The sequence below is a fragment of the Danio rerio genome, chromosome 21 (genome assembly GCF_052040795.2).
Source record: "Danio rerio strain M-AB ecotype USA chromosome 21, GRCz13ab, whole genome shotgun sequence".
NCBI lineage: Eukaryota > Metazoa > Chordata > Actinopteri > Cypriniformes > Danionidae > Danio > Danio rerio.
The window spans coordinates 21,033,572-21,058,676 of NC_141041.1; the positions used below are offsets into that span (position 1 = coordinate 21,033,572).

General features: G+C 35.0%; 1 protein-coding gene across 2 annotated transcripts in view; it reads right to left on the reverse strand.

The window, feature by feature from the left end:
• Positions 1-25,105, reverse strand: part of nnt (nicotinamide nucleotide transhydrogenase) — a 64,309-nt gene that overhangs the window by 31,636 nt on the left and 7,568 nt on the right. For both annotated transcript variants that reach the window (XM_087299474.1, NM_214756.1), the window contains exons 4-13: positions 24,266-24,483; positions 19,375-19,462; positions 19,098-19,186; positions 16,167-16,354; positions 13,335-13,468; positions 11,438-11,629; positions 9,878-10,031; positions 8,455-8,616; positions 3,119-3,229; positions 342-487 (exon numbers count right to left, since the gene is read on the reverse strand). In XM_087299474.1, the coding sequence (XP_087155600.1) occupies positions 342-487; positions 3,119-3,229; positions 8,455-8,616; positions 9,878-10,031; positions 11,438-11,629; positions 13,335-13,468; positions 16,167-16,354; positions 19,098-19,186; positions 19,375-19,462; positions 24,266-24,483 (1,482 nt within the window). The remainder of the gene's footprint in view (positions 1-341; positions 488-3,118; positions 3,230-8,454; positions 8,617-9,877; positions 10,032-11,437; positions 11,630-13,334; positions 13,469-16,166; positions 16,355-19,097; positions 19,187-19,374; positions 19,463-24,265; positions 24,484-25,105) is intronic.

Sequence of the window (25,105 nt, forward strand, 5' to 3'; positions counted from 1 at the left end):
ACTGTGAAATCTGGCTCAAATCATGCTGTTAAGCTAACTTCAGGCATAGTTCACACCCCAAAGGTATTCTGTCATCATTTACTGACCCTGTCTTGTCTAAACATATTTGTATTTCTTTCTTCTGATGAACAGAAAGGATAATTTGGGAAAAACAAAAGCTGGAGACTGTTGGAATCTCATTTTTTACTCTACTACAGATGCCATTGGCAACCAGTATCCAACATTTATCAAAATATATTTTTTTGAGTTCAGTGTTAACAGTTGGAAGCACATTAGGGAGAGTAAATGGTAAGTCAATTTTAGTTTTAGGTGGACTATTCTTTTATGTGACAGCGTTTTACCTGTTCAATGTTGTAACCGCTTTGAAGAGCAACTCCATAACCACCAACAAACACACCAGTAGGAAGAAGATACAAGTAGTTGTACTCTGGAGGATCAGTGGGCCGCTTGAACATGTCCAACATCCTCTGAGTGACCAAGAAACCACCTGATCAAAGAGTTAAAACACAGTACACAAAGTTAATTTCAACTTTAATTTTCAACTGTTTTAGCTAATATATTATGATAACAAAATTAAGACTTGTTGGCTTTCAACGTTGACATGATTTTTAACTAAAGTGGTTGGATTAGCTTGTGGCATATCCATGTGGTCAGATTCTGACTTTTCTAAAATGCTCTAAACAAATCTTCACCGGTGCACACACTTCTCTAAGTTGTTAGACTGCACACTGTAAATTCCTTGGTGTCATTAAATGTATCACCTATATGGGCTGTTAACATCATTTATTAGGATTTAGATCTCCTTTGAGTCTCCCAGGCGTCATTTTTTTAGAAAAATTATTATTTTATTTAATTGTTTCAGGGCTTTACTGTTCAACTATTATACAAAAACATACAAATTGTGGCTTAAATACATATAATTAATGATTGTGCTCCTACATATTAGACAACGGACCTATTTTGTTTTTATTAGACCCACCTAAAAAAAGTTGTGGATCCTTGGGTTTACTTTGCTGGATAGTGCGCATCAGAACTGCCTCTATTTTTGAATCTACTCTTATCTCTTCTTATTAGCATTTCATATTTTTTTTAACTTGATGTGCAATGTTGTTTATGTGATGTTTATTTTAGTTAATCTTCTCCATTTGCAGTGTGTTTTATTGTTCCTTGTTTTTAAATGTGTTGACTTGTCTTTGTTTTTTATAGTCTGTGCAGCACTTTGGTCGACTATGGTTGTTTTAAATCTGCCATACAAATAAAAATTGTATTTTATTGTATGAATATTGAATGTGATGATGAAAAACTGTTATAAGGATAAACAGTGTTTTTCTTTAAGGTCCAATGAAATAAAAAATAAAATAAAAAATTTAGATGTTAGTATCTGTATTGTTAATTTTTAGGATAGCTATAAGCTGGTGTGCTCCAAAACAGTGACAAAATTCGATATTAGCTTTTAGTTTGTCACTTCCACCTAAACAGATCAATGGTTTTACTCGTGACACCTCATACTACAATTCCTTATCAAATCATACCCAATCAAATGCTCTCTAGTGTCTAACATGCCCCACCCCTTTCAAAATGCAGGGATAAAACTAAATGCTATTGGCTTTTTTAAAGGGGAGGAGCTATACTGTCCCACTCTCTCTGTGTTTCGTTTGAGATTACGCCAAAACAGAATAAAAATGCACATTTTAAAGCACTTTAAGGCACCTTTAAATTTGTACTTAAATGGCACAAATCAGAATGAATACTCATTTATAGCAATTAAAACTTGACCCATTTCACACTCATAAAAGGAAGGAAGAAAAGAAGGAAGGAAGGAAGGAAAGAAGGAACGAACGAAAAAGAAAGAAAGGTAGAAAGGAAAAAGCAAAGAAAGAAAGAAAGAAAGAAAGAAAGAAAGAAAGAAAGACATGTAAACGTCAAGTCATTTGGTTGTAAATGTTGTAATTGAGTAGCAGATGCCATGAGGAATGACAGGAGACTTTCATCTGCTGCTCATTAGTGAAGTATTTTTAAACTGCCGTGTGATTGCATTTACATTCATTTTCCTGGCTTACGCTGGGCCTAGCAAAGCAACTTACCAGGACGATTACCAAACCAAAGCTTTTCATTTAATACTCAGATGGATATCCAGTTTCACTCAAACCTTAGTGACCCGTTCCTGTGAGGATCCAGGTGAACTATTTCGACTTAGAAGCAAATGCACTCAGACGGTCAAACAACATATACACCATAAAAAAGAATGTTTCATTTTCCCACAATTAAACCTGAAGGATATTCAGACATTACAGCCGGGACCCAAGAATAAAATATGTTTTCATTCCCGTCATTAATGGAGCAGGTTCACCATAAATTCCTCGTCTTTTATTGAAATTAAATTGGAAAGAGCAATTGTTATTTTTTCCCCTCCATGCACTTGTAACAATAAAAAGAGCACAAAAAAAAGATGAGAGGAAAAAGCGAGCAGAATGTTCATATTTCTAACTACCAAAAGGTTTTAATGGAACTGAGGAATGAAATACTGCATATTAGGAATGGAAATAACAGAAAAAAATACACCTGAAATTAAACACCTGCTTTCTGAGAAGATAAATATATAAATTCAGACACTTTATGTGCCTTGCAGTGCGTATCAAAAAGTTGTTATTGTGGCATGATGAAAAATGTCAGTAAAAGTAGCCTAGCAGCTTGCCATTAAATCACCAACACACCCTATGACCTGGATTGGCGTCTCGGATGAAAGAGTGGCTGGATTCGGGATGGCATTTTGGCTACCTGCCCACTTGAAGCCATTTTTTTTCTTCTTGCTTAATGGCTCCGTTGGTTGGGTTTGAGCGGAGGCTGATTTATGACATGGCCGAGGCTCTTTGAAGCAAAACTGCCGTGCTGACATTTCCTGCTTCAGGTGTGAGGTTTGACGGACTAAACTATTCCACCTGGACGGCAATTTTCTCATGAGCACAAGATGCAGGGCAGCCAGAGGGCAGCGAATCATACTTCGACTTTTAGACACTGGCGTTTTAGTGGTGAAGAATTGTCTTTCATTTCACTGTTGGCAGGTTATCGTAACCGTATTACGTAATTGTAACAGTAATTGTGTACTGGGTGCACTCACCGGCGATGTTGACAGAGGAGATGAAAGCAGCGAGAACGGCCAGAGTCTCGGCTGTGCTGCTGGGGAGATAGCCACCACCCATGAGGGATAGACCACCAACAGCTGTCAAACCTAAAAACACACAGCATCCATGTTATCACAAACTAGAGAAATAAGGAAGCGCATTGAAAATCAAATGTGACCGTGGACCACAAAAAGTTAAAGGTGCAGTAGGTGATTGTCTTCAGAAACAATTTCATTGTGCTAGTTGAAAGTCTCTTCACATTTCAATAGTAATGATTAAAGTAAATGATCTAAATTTTGATGCATTTTTATATTTTTGGTAAGGTGTAAGACCTAAAAATGTTCATCTAAAAAAATATTGTCAGGACAACATTTCCCCTAATTCTGATAAGTAGCCCAAACTGTCTGTCAACAAAAAGAGATTTGTATATCTGCACACCCATTCACGCAGATCCACTGTTTGCACATGGACTCAAGCGTGACAGCGGTAAACACAAATGCTGAATCAAAACTTTTGAAAATCCTGAATCAATATAGGAAATACTTTTGCACTCTGGAGGATGCATAACACCATGGCTGAAGTATTTCTTTAAGACAGGTAATGTTATGTTTTAATAGTATTTGTCATGCAAAGCTGATGCAGATTTTGTTGTTAGGAATGAGTTAGATGCATGGACATGTTGTTTAGCCACTGAAATCTTCCAGCCAAAGATTGATGTGATTATTTTCAGTTTCATAAAGTACCATTTACAGCATCGATAATGTATATTTTCTTTTTTAGTTTAACAACAAAACATCATTAAATAGCGCTGTTCTGCCTAGCCAGCTTTACTGAGCTGAAGTTGGTTTTATATTAACATTGGTTCATTTTTGAACAATGACAACCTGTGACACGCTCCCTATACTGTTTACCATGCTACTTTGAATATTCGGTCTGAAATAGCATGCAAGTATGGCTTAGTAATAAGTGTAAATCCTGCACCTCACAAGCCAGCCACTAAGCATACAGTAGTCGCTTTAGGACAGAGCGCGTGAGAGAAACCAGCGATACTTGCATGAAATATTGCACATTATGACAAGTTTTGCTTGATAACTACACAACTGAAATGTGCTAGATATAATACAGTTTTTGGTTCAGAATTATAGTATTATAAAGTACTATAAAGTTTTCTAACTGGCAAATGACATGGACTAGTCTAGTGGGTTGTAGTGTCTTTAAGGTGCGTGTTCGTGATTTCAGGAGGCATGGATTTGGACGGCAGAAGAGGGACTGTTTAAAAATACTGTGCTAACAAATAACCTTTAAAAATTACATTCAGCAGGTCAAAATGGTTGATTTTTTTTATGCAAAAAATATAATATCAATTAAAGATAATGTTCCATGCACATATACTATTTTAAATTTATTAAATCTCAATATATGTTGTATGAATCAGTTTTTAAAAATTGACACTTGACAAAAATCACAACTATTTAAATTGCAGAAAATTTATATTTATATTCTTTTTTTCTTTTTATATTGTATATTTAATTATATATTTTTGAAATGCTATATGACTTGTATACTATTAATACATTTAAAATGTTTACTTTAAGTTTTTAAACATATTCTTTTGCAATTAAAAATGTAAGAATTTTTTAAAATACATTTATGTAAAATGTTTTTACTTAAAATAATAAAAAGTGTTGATGTACTTAGAAAAACTACATATATATTTTCAAAGTATTTTTAAAAAGCTATTTTCCAACCATTTTCATTCATTCAATCATTTTTACTGTGGCTTAGTGCCTTATTTATCATGGGTTACCAAAGCGGAATAAACTGCCAACTAATCTGGCATGTTTTATGCAGCGGATCCCCTTCCAACTACAACCCAATATTGGGAAATATCAATACATTCTCACATTCATACACAACGGCCAATTTTGTTTATCCAATTCACTTACAGCACATGTCTTTGGACTGTGGAGGAAACCGGAGCACCGGGAGAAAACCAACAAGAGGAGAACATGCAAACTCAACACAGAAATGCCAACTGGCCAAGCCAGGACTCGGACCAGAGACCTTCTTTCCAACCATTTTAAAAATGAAGTATTTTAATGTACTGTAAAAAGTTGTTAATATACACACAAACATTGTAGTTTGTCCTGTTTTGACACTAGACTTTTTTTGCTTTTCCATTGGCAATTACGACGTGTACAGATATTTTAATTTGGTGGTTTATTTGGCATGTTTAAGAATCGACCTACATTGCTATACACTTAAATATTTTTAAGATTTCATTTCAAACACTAAAAGGACATTTTTGTTACCCAAACATAAAAAGTCCACAGGAGGACAATAAGCTAAAATTGAGCCAGATGCTGTTGCTGAGTAATAGTGACTAATTAAGCATAAACCGATAAACATCTCGACAATTTGGCAGATTTCATGGAATCCGTTTCCAGATTTACTCCTAAACGGTTAGTGCTGACTATTTTAAGCAATGAAAACAAGTCCCAAAACAACAGCTCCTGTCATTTCCTAACTCCACCAGACGGCTGACATCACATGTACAGAAGTACAGCACTCTCAGCGCTCAAAACAAGTTGTTTGTAACTCATTCTGATGGGGAATTAACGAGGACAACACTGGCATCCCTGAGGGTAATCTGATAACCATCACCTCTATAATCGTTTTCAAATGCTTCCGCGGCATCCACTCGACTGACCCAACCTGAGGTGGCCCTGTTAGTTAGCGCTATCTTAAGTCAATGAAGTGTGTAACTGTTGGTAAGCATTTCCTCTCACTTTGTAATTCCAAAGCAACAATTGATCACAGACCAGCTCGCGGGCCAAGATCACGCTACCACAACACTGCAGGAAACGCAACAGACCATTTGTAAACCGACGCAGGCACGAACCGCCACACACGCATCCAGAGCTCTGGATATCAGTAAAATAAAACCCTTGGATGGAAATGAAAGATGTCAGAGCTTGCCTAAAAACGCGCAAATGGATTACTGGATAATATTTCGGCCTTTCTGTGATCACAGAGAATAAAAGCGATGAGGTATTTGGAAAGAAGGGTCATTTTAAAGAAATTACACATTCGTTAGCTCATGAGCATGTGACCAGAATGGACCCAAAAAACCTAATCTCATAGCCTGGGATCATTCCGTGAAGATCAGATGATGTACAAACGGTCATTTCAGGAGATGAGGCGTCATTCTGATTCACCAGTTTCAGGTAGATTAAAGAGCGAGAGATGAACTCTAAGCCACCAGGAGCAAAAAGAGTAACTTTACACTTCAACACTTTCAATGAGAATGAGAAATTCCACATTAGTGGCTTCACGTCTCGCTCACTTTTGGAGAGCTTCATTACGTCTGGTGCTGAAATAAATCCAAATTCCTGCTTACTCACGTTTACACAGTTCAATTTCAGTGTCAAATATGGAACATGGCTCATGTGGCTGTCTGAAATACTTGAATCTGATTGGTCAGTCATGACATTCCAAGTTACGTTATTCAGAGATGACAACCACTAAATAACACGGGTTCATCAGGGTACTTAGAATCATCTTGACCAACATTAAAGATGCTTACATCCTTATATACCATTGTCAGTCTCTGCCGCCATTTTTGACTGCTTGGTGCCATCTTGGTGACTGAATAATACGTAGGTTAGTGTATACTCCATTTAGCCATTTTCATTTCTCAGATTTGCCTTTGATTAAAGAACTTATAAACTCTTAGAGCTCAGAACAAAGTTTTGGGTCCAATTTTTACATATTGTAGCAAGTGGTCGTGTAATAAATGGGGTAAAGTACATTCAGGCAATTGCTTTTACAGAATTAAGCCCTTCAGTCTCATACAAGACGCATTCGCTTTCCTGTCGGGCTTTATTCTGGCATAGCAACTGTCAGTGGGCTGACAGTTTTTTTTTTTTATCCCTATTTATCCCTTACATAGCAAATAAAAAAGGGACTGTCTCTAAAAGACCAATAAAGTAATTCACAGGAAGTGTGCAGTAGGTCAAGGGAAACTAACTGCTTTGGTTGATTCCTAACACTCTCGATGTGAAGTTTATGGCTCTTTTGACATAAAGGACTTTTTAATGCAGACCACCAAGAACTTCGTTAAAAACAATGAACCTTTCCTGGTTTCTCAGCCTGCTGCGAGAGATGAATAAAAGCTTAATGAAGCACAGAAGCATCCTTAATGTGCCTGGCTGATGATGATGTGGCCCTGTGAGGACCTCAAGTCTAGACTAATGAAGAGCTGAATTTGCTGCTTAACGGGTGGGCCATGTCAGGCCATCACCGGCGCTAAGTCATTGGTGGCAAGAAGAAAAATTAGGTGACTTTTTCTGACCATTAAAGGAAGTGGGTAATTCACACCTACTTGAGAGCCCCCTGCAGCTAAAGGGCAAACTCAAATGAAGAAAACCAAACGCTTTGATGACCTGTACTTGAGATGAAATAAGACCCTGTGACAGTGCAAAATATACTCAATGTTAAAAGTAAAAAATAAATTACATTAAGATAAATTACATTAGTCTTTTAACTTGAATTTATAGCAATTTAGTTATAATTAATTACTTAAAATGTACTATATTAATTTTATTGTATTCATTTTTATACTCTTTTTTTTTTCTTTCTCTTTTTTAACTGATTATAACTGCATGGTTACAGATTCAGTTACAGTTATTCTCAGTGTAATAAACCTGATTTTTTGCAACAAGCTAAAGAGATGATAGTTAAATAAATAATTAGATCGATATTGTTCCCCCTTCGCTATTTACTTATCCACAAGTGATTTTAAATTTTAAGAGTTGGATATATATATATATATATATATATATATATATATATATATATATATATATATATATATATATATATATATATATATATATATATAAATCTATTTAGTCAAAACTTATTTAGTCAAAGAAACATGATGGCATCTTGGAATTAATCAATGAAGGCTTTTTTCAGTAGAAAAAAAGTTCATAGATGTTCAATATGACCCCGTCCAGACACAAGTAACATCAACCCGAAAGTTGTGGTATTCTCTTTGAATCACCCTATATATAACCAGTTTCAAAACATTCTTCAAAACCTCATATTGTGTTCAACAAAAGAAAGTAACTGACAGAGGTTTAACAAAAAAATTTAGGATAAAATTCTAATAAATATCCTGGGTGAACTACCCTTTCAAAAAATACAATTCTAGTGATTTAAGCTTCCTTTCACACCATATTGTAAATGTAACTAATAAGAAAACTAGTAGATACTTTTAATATATTAGAAAATGTGGCACGGCGATACACTTCATTGACGAACTTACCAGAAATTGCATTTGTAACAGACATAAGTGGAGAATGAAGAGCAGGAGTGACGCCCCATACGGTGTGGTATCCCACAATTCCTGCCAGGCCAAAGGTTGTTACCATCTGAGTGAAAGCAGCATTGGGAGCACATAGTCCAAGACCAATCGCTGTACCCAGACCTGAGGAGAAATAACAACATGTCAAACATCTCATACCACAATGTTTTCTAAACTGGACACACTTGCTACTCCAATGCTAATATTGAATTTCTTTCTGAAAAATGAAATAAAATATTAATTATTTGAACCTTTATTTTCATCCATTAGCATTTTTTTTATTTTATTATTTTTTTTAAATTAATACTCCCTATATAAGCTCTGGTAGTTTCAAATAAATAAATGTTTATTTAAATGTATTTTACTTTCAGCTACTACATTTAAGCTTTTATAAATATACATTAATGCAATAAAATATATTACTAACTACTTCCATAGTTAGGACTATTTCATAGTAAATTACAGTACATTTATAATAAGAAAATAATTATAATAAAGAATAAATCAATTAATACAATTTAAATATTATTACTACTATTATCTTTCCACTGACATTGAGCAGCATTTGGTTATTGACCGCTTACAGCCGTTGGCCATGTGGGTAAGCAAACCACTTCACCGCAACAGACATACACAGCAGGAGGAAGAGGGGGGAGAAAAAAAAAAAGGAGCGCAACACAACCGGCACTTTATCATCTCAGTTTCCTGGCATTCAGATGTCAGAACAAGCCCAGGTGATGTGGAAAATAAAACAACTTGTGCTGCAATTAGGTGACCAATCACAGATTTCAAAAGGCAGCGATTTCGGCCTTCTGAGCAAAAGACAGGATTCCCCATTCCAAAGCCCGTACAGAGACAGCAAACCATGAAAGGGCAGGAAGATCTCATTTGCATGTTTGTTTATCAGCCGGTGTTTATTTACGTGCGAATTGTATTTGCGGCTGGTCTGAGTGAGGAAGTGAGCTCTTTGAAGAGAAGCCAACATTGCCTTTCCTCACACAAGTGTTCCTCAAGCGTCTGCAACCAATAGAATTCATTTGTGCGCCGTTTGGTTTAGCAGGGCTTTTTTAGAGTCTAATCACATCTTAGGACAAAGCAGGCCAAAGAGGGGAGCTGCTATTTTTGGAATTTCTGAGCAATGCAAGATCGCTAAAGTGGATAAAAGGAGGGAAAATAAAAATCGGATTAATCTCAAAGGCAATAAAAGAGAGGCCGTTTTAAATGTACACGACAGCCTTATTAGCATAGTTCAATGTCAGAGACCACCAATGCAGCGGCCTTTTTCTCTTTAAAAAAAAAGAAATGATGGGGAGCTGCTTTCATATTAACCCCGAGGGAGCCAGAGAGATCCGGTGGGAAGAGGAAGGCATGGAGTGTGTTTTACCTCCGGTATAAACCCCAGCCGTGGTGAGGGTGGCTCTGAAGGGTGAGACGGCAGATGCTTTTTCCTTCTGCAGCTCCTGGACAGTCTTTTGTTTTGGAGGGGCTGCCACCGGTACGTTCTGAGGTTGCGGTGCAGGGAAAAGCACTTTTCCATCCTGTAGACAGACAGAGAGAGCCAGAATTCAAATAACACCAGCACTCAACTCCTTGAAAGCTCAATGAGCGCCAGAGTGATATTGAGTCATAAATTAAAAACGGCTCACACCCTTTAAACTAAAGGGGTGTCAAACTCATTTAAGTTGATGGTCAGTTTGGAGAAAATGTCACTTTATGCAGGCCAGAGTCGTGTAGGTGTTAAGTATTAATGTATACACAGAGATTAGACTAGTTTACAACTTAATTAACAAAATCTAAAACGAATAAATTTGTTTTTTAAGAAGCAAACGAAGATTCTCCGTGCCTTAAAACAGTCCAATAGGTGCGTAGACCCCAAATAAAATTAAAGAAACTGAAGAACTGAAGAAACTTTGCGCAGTCTCAAATTAAAAAAAGTTTGATGTTGATCGTTGTCAATGCCGAGATGAGTCTGCTTAATTTTGTTACCCAACTCTGACATAAAATGTTCATCAATGTTCAGTGATCAGTCAATACCTAATTGTTCCCACAAAAATCAACATGTAAGATTTTTCATGGGTAACACTTCACAATAGGGTTGTATTAGTTAATGTTGGTTAATGTATTTACTGAACAGTGAACATTGCATTACTACAGTATTTATTCCTGTTAGTTAATGAAAATACAGTTTTTCATTGTTAGTTTATGTTAATTCATGGTGCATTAACTAATGTTAACAAGCATGAATTTGGATGTTAAGAAGGCATTATTAAATGCCGAACTATGATTAATAAATACTGTACAAGTATTGTTCATAATTAGTTCATGTTAGTAAATATATTAGCTAATGAACCTTATTGTAAAGCGTGACCTTTTTATGAAAAAAAAGATGACTAAAATGTATTTTACGAAGATAATTTCTCTTAAATCTGCCCAGAAAAATCTGAACCATTTTAGACCATTTTTTTCTTTTACTTAAGAATCAACAAGCTTTGCAGCTGCCTTGACTATAATTTAAGCTTAAAATTTAAGGCTTGCTGTTTAAACTGAAAATAGTGAAAACGTCTCTTTTACATGGTTGTATTTTACTTTCCTTTTTCGTTCTAAAACCGATCAAATTTGAAAAATTGATCAGAGAAATTAAAAATTCATACTAGCATTGTCATGTTTGATTTCATCATCTACTAGTAGCCCATTTTACATAGTTTCTGAATATAAAATATTATTATTATGTTATTCACCTGTTTTGCCTGCTAAAAAAATATTTCATTTAAAAAGAAAGAAATAAACTATTGCCCTGGGACAGCCATATAACTCCTAGATTTTGCTGATAAAGTTTAATGATGCATGCACATGAAAGCAAGGTTCTACCATTTTAACATGAAAACTTCAAACACAAAATGTCATCCTAAAATATAAAACAATATCATAAATAAAAAAGGTTTACCTGCATAACGACTGAACCTCGGATGACATGGTCCATCGTGCCAAAATCAAACTCGTTTTTCACATCAAAGTAGAAAGTTTCCTTGTCTGGGCTGATGGCGCGGATAAGTTTAGTGATGTTGTTAGAGTATAAAGTGCTGGCTTGAGTCGGGAGACGACTGGGAATATCAGTATAGCCGACGTGAATCACACCCTAGAGCAAAGAACACAACAACATTTTAGTCAAACAAACACGACTATACACTATTGTTCTTCTGCTTCTGAAAGAGGTTTCTCTTACGATAAATGGCATTGCTTTTACAGAAAAATGTAATGCTTAGTCTTATATTGCCAACTGCAATATCAAACTTGTAGAGTTACTTCTTGAAAGGTGACCTATACTAAAATATCTTCTACTTGCCAGCTCCTTTCTTTGATGTCTAATACTTAAATATTGTATTGATAAATAAAATATGAAGCCTTATGCATTCTTATAGGCATTTTTCTCAGTTGAATTCCTTTTATGAATCAATTTTACATTAGACATAAAAAAGTTACACTCTTGAGATTCAGGATAAAAATGCTGCCGCTGAAACCTGTTAATACTACAGTATTTCAATGGCAGAGAGTCTGTCTGAAGGCACAAACGCAGACAATTAATACACGGTTTAAACATCTGCAAATTAAATGGAATATGAGAGTTAACATAACTCAAGAATTGCTTTACAAATTCAATCTAAATACTCCTGTGCTGATCAATGCATAAAATGCAATAAAGAGATAGGAACTTTATACCATTGTTTATGGAAGTCTCCTTTGTGGAAGTGAAGTTTTTATCCACAGTATTAAAACTATGCAATATAAAAACATATCCAAATGTCCAAAACTTTGTATTTCAAATATTTTCCTGTTACAAGCACTTTTACTAGTTCAGATAAGAAATTGTTATCTTTGTTTATTACATGCAAAACTTCTAATAGCTCATTTTTGGAAAACACAGAAAGGCCTCATTTTAGACAATGGTTGCGGGAATTGTATTATTGTTTGGCTTTAGAAAAATGTACTTGTATAGTATATATAACTTCTATAGAAAATCTGAAAAGTTGTTCAAATCTTTTGTAGGTTACCTGAAGGAAGCGGATTCAAATGTTTTCTCTGTATAACCTGTATCACCCGCTATTGATATCCTGTTGATGCCTTGTGATGTCCCTTTATAGTGGATGTGCATGTACATGCATTTACTTGTATATTTGTATATATATACACATTTATATAAAACAATTTTTTTACTTTTCAGTAATTTTTTTCATTTTTTAAAATTATTTTATGCTTTGTATGTTTGGTTTTGATTTTGTGGTACATCTTAAAAGCTTCTAAAATCAGTAGTGACTGATAAAGACAGTGCAAAAAAAAACTACAGTATTTGATACTTGTTCCATTTTTGAACAAAGTCAAATTTGAGCACATTGTTTTATAACAGGCTTCCATATAGTTGTCAAGGCTTTAAAACATGAAATTTGTAAATTATATATGCAAAAATATTACAGTGCAATGTTAATAATAAAAAGTACTTGTATGGAAAATAATATATATATATATATATATATATAAAAAATTTTTTTTTTTTTTTTTCCCCACTCAAAAAACAGTGGCAGTCTGTAAACTGGAATAATTTTTTTTTTTTTAAAGTCAACTTTTAAATTAGTTTTGGGTAGTTATTATAAGAAATGATGCTGGTAAAGAAATTGATGGCAGAGCAAGTGTAAAAATTAAATATAAGTCAAATAGAGATATGTTTGTCCATTACAGACTCATGTAGACCGTTTGATTTAATGCATACGGTTTGGGAAAGGACACAAAGTGTAAGGGGTGTTTGCAAAAATCTTTGATCCCAAATGGTCAAGCTGTAGTGAACTCACTTTGTGAACAGACAGTTCTCCAGGAACCGTGGTCTCGATGTTTCCCCCTGCCTCTGCAGCCAGATCCACCACCACTGAACCGTCTTTCATGGTCTCCACCATTTCCTTAGTAATCAGCACAGGGGCCTTCCGACCTGCATAATTTCAGCACAGTGAGACTGCTAAACCAAAACCATGACTGATATGCATTTAATAAGACTCCTCTGATGTGCCTTTTATCCCTGCAACCTAATATACAGATAAGGAGCTTTGCGGCTTGTTGGTTTTAAAAGAAAAATGTTGATAAAAGAGAAACAGACTGAATGGGTTTTACCAATCCAAGCATGCTTAAAACTGCCAGGTATGCAGTTTGTGTAGGAATTAAGTACGAAAAGTCCAACCGGTGGCTCAGTAGCTTGAGGGATGGAAATGAAATAACACTGGAGTGTGCATGAGCATGCAAAAAGTCTCAGGAACTGATTTTGGAGTGCCAGCAGGTCCTGAAAAAGCAACAGCGAGTGGAAAGACAGCATTCTGCCAATCTAAAGCCAGAGCGACCCAAAGAAACTCTTTATGACACTCACAAAAACTTTGTAAACATGCTCTGCTATGGACACTGCCTGATTTTTATTAGATCTTGGTTATGGAGATTAGGACAAAACATGTTTCAAATAAACATGAAGCACATCTGCAGCCACAGAGCTGTTAAATTGGTAATTATTCCCTATATAATTAGTTATGCCTGGTAATCGGTTTCTCTTTTCAAATGCCAGCGAAAGCCATACAAGTATTAACTTTAGGATTAGGAAATAAACCAGGATCAGAGTTAAAAGAAGAATTAAAGGATCTCATTGTCTCAATTATTTCAACAATTCATTCAAAATGTTTAATTTACAAACAATGCAAGTGACTGTTCTCAAGAACGGATCATTGATTCATTAACTCAATTGATTCATTCAAAAACAGATCAATCTATAAATAAAACACCATGTTACTCTGAGAAGCACAAGCTCTGGGTTTACTTGAAACTAAAATGATTTATTATAAAAGGCCATGTTTAGATGCTTATTTTTAATAAAACTGCACTATTGCTTGTGTGTTGTTACTAAATCAAATCTTTTTGGTTTTTCTAATATCAAAAATATAAATCCATACAGCTGCATTTTTATGCCAATAATCTGAATTATAGGGTCATTATTCAAACTAATATTCGAATGAATTTCATCACGGTCACGAAATTTGGACACGATTCTCTTCATTTTGAGTTTACAAATAGTGTATGACTAAACCTTACCATACGACTTTTTGGGTACCCTTTCAGAAGGGTACCTAGCACAACATTAGAGAACCTAAAGGCAGAGCAAGATGCGCAGCTGAATGGTTTACAGAGATGCATCACTAGCTTGTGCACAAGGTAGAAGAATAAAAAGCAACCACCGTTTTTACTGTACATCTATATATGAAATACCGAGCTGCTTGAGCATGATGATAATAACGTGCGAGTGATTAATGAAGTGCTTATGACATTCGATTCTTTCAGAAATGGACAAACGTGAGAGTGAAGAGCGAAAAAACAAAGAAGCTTGGAAAAAAACAAATAAGCAAAGGATTCTTTCAGCAAATGATCTTTTCAGATTCTTTAAAACATGAACAAACCATTGGTACCCTTTTGTCAGTAAAAATGCAAGCCTGATAAAGGTGACCCGTACCGTACTGTACCACTCTGTCACCATTAGATACAAATGGGTGGAAATATGAGCGCAAACTGCCCGACAGTTTCCAGCAAAGTTTGTTGCTGTGACGACCAAAGTACAAGAGCAGCACAACGCACCTGCAACCAGTTTGTGCTTACCGCAGTCTACATTCACAATAGCTTGATATTCTTCTCATGTACCTGCACATATATCTATGCATTTCCTCCAAGTCATCTTAAATAATGCACCAGCAGGATATTTCTATGTAGTGTAATTGATCTTGCTGTTTGCAAAGGTGCTATTATGCTGTTATAGCAATGCTGATAAAACAACAGAACTGTAATATTAGGTATGTTTACCTTTTGCAGCAATTACAGCAGCACATCTACTGGCATAGTATCAATATGTTTCCTGAAAACTAACAGTAATGTTATCCCATACTTAAAATTACACGTGTTACTGTCAATAAAACAAGGTTAATTTATTGGCTTGTATTTTTTAAAATGTTAGTATAATTTAAGTTAAATTTTAATTTAAAAGTCTAAATTTAAAAAGTTAAATTTAAAAATTCTAACAAAACACTTTGTAATAATTATTATTTAATATTTTCTTAAATAATATAAAGCATTTTTAATTTTTTTTTTGTCAAGAGCATCCAGCATTTTTGGCTTCATACCAGATTTTTTATTACAGTGCATATCTAGTAATTACGATATTGTAAATATGTTTGACTTACAAAATAACTCCTTTTTTACAATTACAACACTTACCTTCACTGAAAGGAATACATAAATGATGACTTTTTAAAAACAGTCTTTTACAGCTTCATAAAACTCTAAGACTTCATAAGCATTTGATAGTATTTTAGACCTTCTGCGCATCAAAAAAAAAAAATCTTAGAAAAATATACAATGAATTTGTGTGTTTTACAGAAAAATATTAGCATGTGTTTTTTTTAAAACATAAGCCTGAGTAAAGAGTAAAACGTCAACTCCTGGGTGTGTTAATCCTTTAAAAGTCAAACGATGGAAAAATAAGAGCATAAGCAAACAGCACATCACTTAATATCTGCAAGCCCCAGCACACTGCAAAGGGCAAGTGATGGAAAAACTGCAGAAATGCTAGACGGAAAGGGAGTGAAAAGTGCAGGTGTGCGTACCGGGGATGAGCGCGGTAGTGATAATGATGTCAACATCCAAACACTGCTTGGCAAACAGCTTCATCTCTGCCTCGATGAACTCCTTGGACATCTCCTTAGCGTAACCACCCTGACCTTCTCCTGACTCCTTAATATCCACCTCAAGAGGTTCAGCGCCCAGGGACTTAAACTGCTCCAGTGCAGCCGCTCTGAAATAAGAAGATAGACTCTGTGACCAACACAACACTGCCATCAAGAGGACATTTGCTAAAACTCAGGCTCATGTGGCTTTCAGGAATCGGTGAATCATGGTTAAAAAAAAGTGAAAATATGTATAAACACTCTATAAACATTCTGAATAAACACTGTAAACTCGACTTTTACTATTTTAGTAAAATACAGCTTTTTAAACTACATATTTTATACAATTTGGCAAGATTAGCAGTTTTTTTTCTTGCGCAAGATCTTTTTATGGTTTTGTTTTTGGGAAATCATTGAAAAAAACTTGCAGATTAAACAAACATTGTGAATCCAAAGTTAAGCAGAACAATGACTCAATACTCATTTATAAATACTGACAAAAAAGGGAAATAACAGATGTGCTGGTAGGTTAAAAGCGGAGAGGAAAAAACAAAACACCCTGAAAGTTTTGATGCAAGCAGAAATCATCCGGGTCAAAAAAGTAGCACACTGGAAGGAAAAAAATAGCATTAAAAGTTGGCAGATGAAGAAGCAACATGGATCTGTGGATAAAGCACCCCCTACCACCAGAAACTGATGAAATTGATACACCTCATGCCATATTCAATGCATTTTGAACAAAATACCTGTACTGCGTTACAATCACAAAAGGCAGGGCTATAGGCTAACTTTTTGCACTGGTTGCCTGACTTTCTTCGGTGCACCAGGACAAAGGTTAGGTGGACAAAAATTTGACCGCATCACACATAACACTTTATCCCCCGTAAATCAACATATATACAGGCAATATTGACTTGTAAATGATGTAAAGTTAACTTACTGCCGCACTTTACTTTCTCTGATCGGCTTAAACCTTGACATGAATCTAACAAATGTCTGTTGAACCACAGTCACAGAGACATTTTTGATTTATTAATTTTTTGCCCTCAGATGGCTGGTCGCACTGGTGTGATCTCAGATTTTCTTTGGTTACACCATTGAGAAATTTGGTTGTACTCTAGAGCCCTGAAAGGAACGTTTCTGAAACATCTAAATATGACAAAAGGTATACGATTTAAATAAACCCAGCGTTTCTATATCTGAAGTAAGAAATAAATTGAAAGTCTTTTATGCTTTCCAATACTGAACTTGCATTTTTTAAATTCAACTTAACTTAAAATAAATGTCTAGTTTAATGCATTTTACAAATTATTTAATTACTATAAAGCTGAATTTTTTAATCATCCATTATTATTATTATTATTATTATTATTATTATTATTACTCTGTTGATTTTGCCACACAAGAAACACATTCTAGAGAGGTTAACACATTCATAAGTTATTTGTGAAAAAGTGTCACACACTCATTTAAAACACCCATTGACTGAAGACAAACAGTACAAAATGCTAATTTAGGCCACTAAAATTGTAAGATATTTATTGTAAGACTGACACTTATTGGCAGTTTTAGTTTCATAAATAGAGTAATATTAATAAAATAAAAAAGTAATAGTTCACTCAAGTTTCACAAAACAAAGAACTCGGTTACATTTGACCATAACTGAATAAAAAATAAATATAAAAATGTAATCATGTGTAATAAATGTTATGTTGAAAAAAGAACATGTGATGTTTTTGATGCTCATCTCATTGTAATTTTCTCAATAATGGATTTAAATATTGAGGGTACTGTGTACTGTGAATGAAATTAATTTTTTCATTTTTTATTTAACGTACCATTCATTTGAATTTACCAGTAAACCAACTAGATTATTTATTTGCTTAACAGCACTAGTACAATAACTACAGGTGTGACAAGATGAGACATGAGATCGGGTCCACGAGAACAAGACGAAACAAGATTTCTGTACTATCTTTGGGGGATTCTCGATGAAATATATGAAAGAAAAGTCTATTATTCAATCGAAGAAAAAAAATAAATGCAAAACTGTTGAGGTGCTTTTTTTTAATCAACTTGCAATTAATGTTATTTTACTTCTATTTTAATGAACTCCATGCTGTAAAGGACATGCAAACACTGCTAAACATTTATTTAAATTTAAATGGAATTTAAATGGAAAATTTTGTTTTTATATCATTTTAAATTAGCAAAATATATGAATGGAAAATAGATTTTTATTCAACTGGAAAAAATAAATTAATAATAATAACAACAAGCTAAAAAAAATACAAAATACTAAACAATTTAGGTGCTTTTTTATATAAAATTGTAATGAAGGTTATTTTACTTCTATTTTAATGAATTGGGCCGTAAAGAACATGTAAACACTGCAAAATATTTTGCGATAAACTCTACTCACTAGACAAACTCTGAGCTACTGGATGCGAGTATCGACTGATAGGGGAGAGCTGTTTTAATGGAATTTGATACCACACGCTGAATGAAAAGAAAACTTCTGTTCCAGATGGCAAAAATGACAATGTGTGTGTGTGTACTCGGAGGAGATGTGCATGTCTGTGGTGCTTTACTGACCCGTCAGGTGCAGAGAATAGTGTCAAACAGCTGTTTATATAGACTATCCTGCCACAAAATGCTTTAAAATGTTCTACATGGCGGTAATAGTTTGATTACGGAGATTGATTATGCAATTAGAGATCCCATCACACCCCTACTAGTAACAAAATGTTTTTTTTTTACAGTAACTTGGTCAATTAAATGCATGTGGAATTAAATAAAAGTTCTTTACTTAGGGGGAAATACACCAGCAGCAAATCTACCCATTAAATTGTAGTTTAAACTACTTTTTACCTGGTATCAAATCCTCTGACAATGGCACCCATAGCGCGGGCAGATCCAGCAGCAGCCAATCCAGCCACTCCACCTCCAATGATCAACACCTGCCAATAGGAACAGCGTTTTTAAAAATTCTACCTCTGAAATCAACAGAAAAATCTAATTTCTAAGGAAAATATGAACAGTGCTTATATCTTCATCCAAGATCTAATGGGACAAGTGTACGGCAATGAATCAAATAAATTGAAAAGCAAACAGTCAGGGCATGTGTGCGCGTTCTGCCAGCGAATACCTTAGCAGGAGGAACCTTCCCTGCGGCTGTGATCTGACCAGTGAAGAAGCGGCCAAAGTTGTTAGCTGCCAGGACCACGGCTTTATAGCTGCCAACAAAAACAGATGTGCATCAGTTGCTGCTGCTGCTGTGGCAGAAATCAAGACATGTTGCACTTGCCACAAATATTATTTTATTTACAATAATGACATTTAAGACTTTGGTAAGCTGGCCACAGCCGACTGACCTGTAAAGTTCAACTGCATCCATTTAGAATAGTCAAATTTATTCATTTATATATTTATATATATGTAATTCCTCCATAAATAGGTAAATGCTGTCAGATGTCAAAAAAGGATCATGACTTTAAAATAAAATGTTGCATAAAGCTCCTAAATGAACAAAACCTTTAGAATATTGATCAGACTGGAAAGATTGCTGCAAGTGTGACTGAACTTAAGATTTTTGGTTTAATGTATGAGAAAAGCAGCATCTGCTTGTATCTAAGCCTGTCAATAATCAATATATGGACTTATTGCACAACAGGTGAACATGTCTCAATCATTTTTGTTGATGCAATATATATATCGTCCATACATAAGAACCCAATCTAATCACATTTTAGCAGATTACACAACATTCCTATCTCTAATGGAGCTGTCTGGTTTAAAAAACACTATAGTATTAACTATAAACTACTATAGTATATTTTCATATGGGGGCCTGACGAATGAAAATAGATGTTACATTTTTCTCAAGCTCTTTTTATCTTGGACATTTTCGTTAACATTTATTATTATTATTTATTGGTTTAGGATTTATGTTTTCACATTCTGATTCCAGTGTCTATGTTATTTTCTAAAAAATGTGCATGTCCATGTTTATCATTCTATCGAATTAAACACAAATAAGACAAGTATGTACTGTATATGTGAATTTGAAAGAGCAGTCAATGCATGCACTGAAAAAATAGGCTATAGGTCCTCTTAAAACTTAAATAGGCTATTAATAACGCATATAAAAGACAGCTTTTTGTGAAACAATAGAGAATCATGTGGGAGTGCTGTTATAAAGGAGTCTTAAATGATCAACGATCGCAACACGTCTCATTCCAGAACATTTGAGCTGGTTTCAAGCGAAATGAGTTCTTTCATTTTCTTCTTTGGTTGTTTCATTTTTACAAATCATTTTATTTAACTTGTTTGTTAATTAAATCCAGTTTTGTCATTTAGCCTATTATTTTTATGCAACGAAGTTGCAAACTAATTTGCTCTGCGATGTGGCTGTGCCCTCACATGCAGCTCGCGCTTGAACTGCTGATGCTGAGGCGGAGAGAGAGCGCAAGAGAGCAATCGAAATCATTCATTTTTGTCTGAAAGTGTCAGTCAGGTGATGTGAACAGCTAAAGCTGTCATATTATTTGTAGTTAATTTATTATTGATGCTGATGTTAAATAATACTATTCATTTTATTCAATAATGCAATTAAAACATTTATACATTAATGCAAAACAAGTAAAAAAATGTCTTTAAAATCATCATAGGTTTCAGCTTTTGGCGATATCTTTGCCCATCGTCGATACACGATACTATCATCTATCGGCATAACCCTAGTGTCTAATTATTAAAATGACTAGAATTAGAATATTTTTAAGAATAAAATGTGTTTTTTGAAAAACAAAAAGTTTGATCCTATTATGGGCTTAATCCCAATTGTATTTTTGTACCCCTACCCCTTGGCCCTTAAAACAGAGTTTTAAGGGGAAGGCCTTCAAAATTTACATTTAAGAATTGGGACACCATTACAACACCTGGGGTCTGTTCTTCGTACGTGGATTACTCAGTTAGCTGGATTTGGATATTGACGATTTGACACGATCCAGGATCGTTTCGTTCTTAAAAGCTGATCTGAGAGTTGTTGTCATAGCAACAGTTCTGCTAGGTCAAACCTGATCGGGAGCAGGTTCAATTCATGTAAACAGGATTAGATCGGCTTAGTTCAAGCAAAGATAATACAGAAAGTATGTTCCGAATTTTGATATTTTCTTACAGTAGTAGTTATATACACTTGGGAAAATGGTACATATTTTTTAACTATATATATATATAAAGTTATAGTCATTAATAAAATAAATTAAGTTATACATATTAATAAAATGTATGCAATCTGCACCCTCGAAATGAAAGTACAAAGATTGCCACCTGGTGGTGCAAAGAGAAAACTTATTGATATGAACTTTTTAGATCGCTTACAAATTGTGTATAATAGAAATGCACAATATGTGACTTTTTTAAAGCAATAATACATTTCAGCAGTCATTAACATGTTTTGATAGTTATACCGGTGATTTGATGCTTCACAAAAGTTGCAGACGCCTTTACCAATATAAAAACGCTTTTGCAAAAAAACAGTTATTCTTTACATCGATTAAAAAAACGGCTACTATAATAAAGAAAATCTTTTCTAAATGTGGAACTAAATACACTGATATGCATTGAAATACATGATGAGTACTCTTGACACATGAAAGTGGAAAGCCTGCAGCTCACAACAAATGTGGAAGGTTATTGCGTTCAGTGGCGTAGCGGATGGGCCCGCAGGGCACGCACCGCGGGGGGGCCCCGCGTGATTAGGGGGCCCCGCGTCGTCGCGATTTTCAATAATTAAAAATCCACCGGCAACCGCAATAATCAAACTCTTGGGAACAACTGTGGTCGGAACCAAAGTTCACAGGTCTGTGTTCTCTGAACACCTCTCAAGCGGTGGACTACTTCATTCTGATTGCTTGCCGCCAATGTTGCAAACTTAGCGACTTTGTCACTAGATTTAGCGACAAATCTAGCGACTTTTTTGTGTGTTATTGGAGATTTTTTAGACTGTCATTTCTCCATACTGTACCGTCCCTACTCTTCTAAACGAGTTGCGTGTGATGCCGCCGGCCCCTCCCCCGCCTCACAGCACTGACAGGCGGCCCAGTCAGTCCTCTACAGCAGCCTCTCCCACCTGCAGCCCGAGAGCAGATCACCCCTCTGCGTACCGACGACAAATGATTTAGCACAGGCAGTGTGAAGGTATTTCCCTTGTACAGTCAAACCGATGTACTTCTTTATTTTAACAATTTAATTGGACCGTTTATTCTTTTCTTGTTTACAATCACAGATACTTTAGTGACAGTTTCTGAACTTGTTCTGAGTTTATTACATATGAGAGATTACTGCACATTCACTACACATCTATACTGACATACTGTATTCAAACAGCAATACATTTAGTTAAATAAACATGCTTATATAAAGTGTAGTGCAATTATAAATACCCCTTTATTAACCATAGGCTGTTAAACAAACAGAAACGGTATAACGTGATGACGTCAGTGATATGCAAATTGACGTATGACTAATCCCCCACCCCCTTCATCAGGGGGCCCCGTCAGCGATCCCTGCAGGGGGGCCTCCGCATTTTGCGCTACGCCACTGATTGCGTGTCATATTTAACAAGCCGTTTACTGCTAATTTGATGAAATTTTACTCACATGGATAATTGAATATTAATCAGATGATGTCATTACGCTGCTGTGCCGTCAGCCAATCGTTGCATTGCTGATCATGATTTCGAGGATCGATAGATCTGTCCTTCACAACACACGCAGCGATCTCAGATCAGTTTATCCAGACATTCTAATCTGATTCGCGAACCCGTTTGAAGAACCAAATTAGCGAGAGATCAGTTATCAAGATTAAAAGATCCAGGATCTGCCAAATAATCTTAGATCATTTAAGTGAGGTACGAAGAACGGACCCCTGCACACGTCATTATATGTCATCGTGATCTCTTGCTTCATATGAGATAGACAAATAACAGCTGCTGTAGTAATTCAAGTTGCATTCTTTTCTGGTATTTATCTTCAGAAAATCACTGAAGGCAAATATGTTATCATAATGATATAATGTGGAAATAAGATCGTAACTGTACTGTGCATTTACATTGTGGCCATATTCATCTATGTAAACACACGAAAACAACATTAACATCATAGCAGACACTGTAGAAAACTCATTACCAGCCACTAGACTTTTCTGACAGGGTATTCAAGTGTCACCGAGAGACAGAATTTTGTAAGACAGGTATTATACAGGTGTTATAATGGATTACAGATAGAGAAATTTACTTTTTTTAAGCTATTTTTAAAAAGCATGACAATAAAACATGAACGCTGTTATGAATGTATTAAAACATATATTTGTTAGTGGTAAAAAATTCATAATAATGACAAAAAAATACTAATTTGTGTATCTCCTGACTTTAGTCTGTAGCCATGCTGCCATTGTAGATGGTGTATTCTGGGAAATTTTAATACCCCTTGGTTTCGAGTGTGGTCCTGAAAAGTTTCAAGGGGTATCTAGCCCTTCCCTTGACCCTACGCCTTTAAGCTAAAGAGAACCGGGATTGGGCCATAGTGTCAAAATCTTAAAATGACAATAATATCATTTATCGCAATTGATTTTGTGCTATATATCGTACTACAAAAATAGATATCATGACAGTCCTACTTGTGCTATTTTTAAAATGTAATCAGAAAAATCTCTATTTTGGATGTTTCTTTCCACTAGTTTGAAAGGTGGCATGTAACATTGAATTTGAGTCTAAAATTACAAAACTGGCCCATGCATGAAAAAAAGAAACATTTTTGCCAGTAGTGACCTGTCTTTAAAAAATAAATGCAAATTATTTTGTTATTTTTATTATTAGAATTACTACAAAACAACATTATAGATTTTTTTTGTAATAATAGCAACAACAATACCTTACCTTTCAAAAACTTACAAAACACAGAAAATACTTTCTATTATTTAAAAAAATACAATAAAAAGTCAACTGCATTTTATTCTTGTACCATTGTCAGAGGACTTACCCAGCAATGTTGGCCATGGAGCTGAGGGCATCATAACCCTGAGCAATAGTAACACGCGGCACCTGGTCCATGGCCAGGACAGTGGCTTTGCGCTGAGACAACGTGTCCATCAGCTCAGGGTTCTGAGCAGGATAGATGAAACTGACAAGCGTGGCTCCTTCACTCATCAGGCTGGCCTCATGAACTCCTAGAGTGGGGTTCAACATGGGAGCACGAACCTGTGGCACACGGAAGGAGAGAATCAGTGGGTACATTTACATGAAACCAAGTAATCTAGTTTATTATTTGAAAGCAAACAAGATTATGATTAAGCCATTTACATGAACTGCTTTTAGAATTTTTCTTTCATGTTTATGTTCATCCTGAGACAAAATCTAGTCAAAAGTCCAAAACTATGATAAAAGTATTATTAAAGATTACATCTCTACATATTAATACTACAACAGGAATACCCATAATTTGATGAGTTTCCTTCAAGTATAGAGGCATTCACACCAAGGACGTTATTTAGGATAACTAAATATCACAATAACTATAATTGTGTTTATTTGTAACCAGCAGATCCTTAGTGTAGCTTGTGTAAACTAATCAAACAGATAATTTAGCAATCCAAAAAAATAAAAAATAAATACTAATATTTCCCCCCAGCGTTTTCAAAAGAGGTGACACAAAGGTGCTCAAACAATACTGGATACCTGAGGTACTTTTGTTTTTATACTTGGCAAGCTATGCTTTATATGCTTGGCTAGCTTGCATGTACATTTTTATAATTTCCTCCCGTGCGACAACCAATTGTTTTCAAGATCAACATTATCTTTAAATAATATTTGAAAAAAGAGC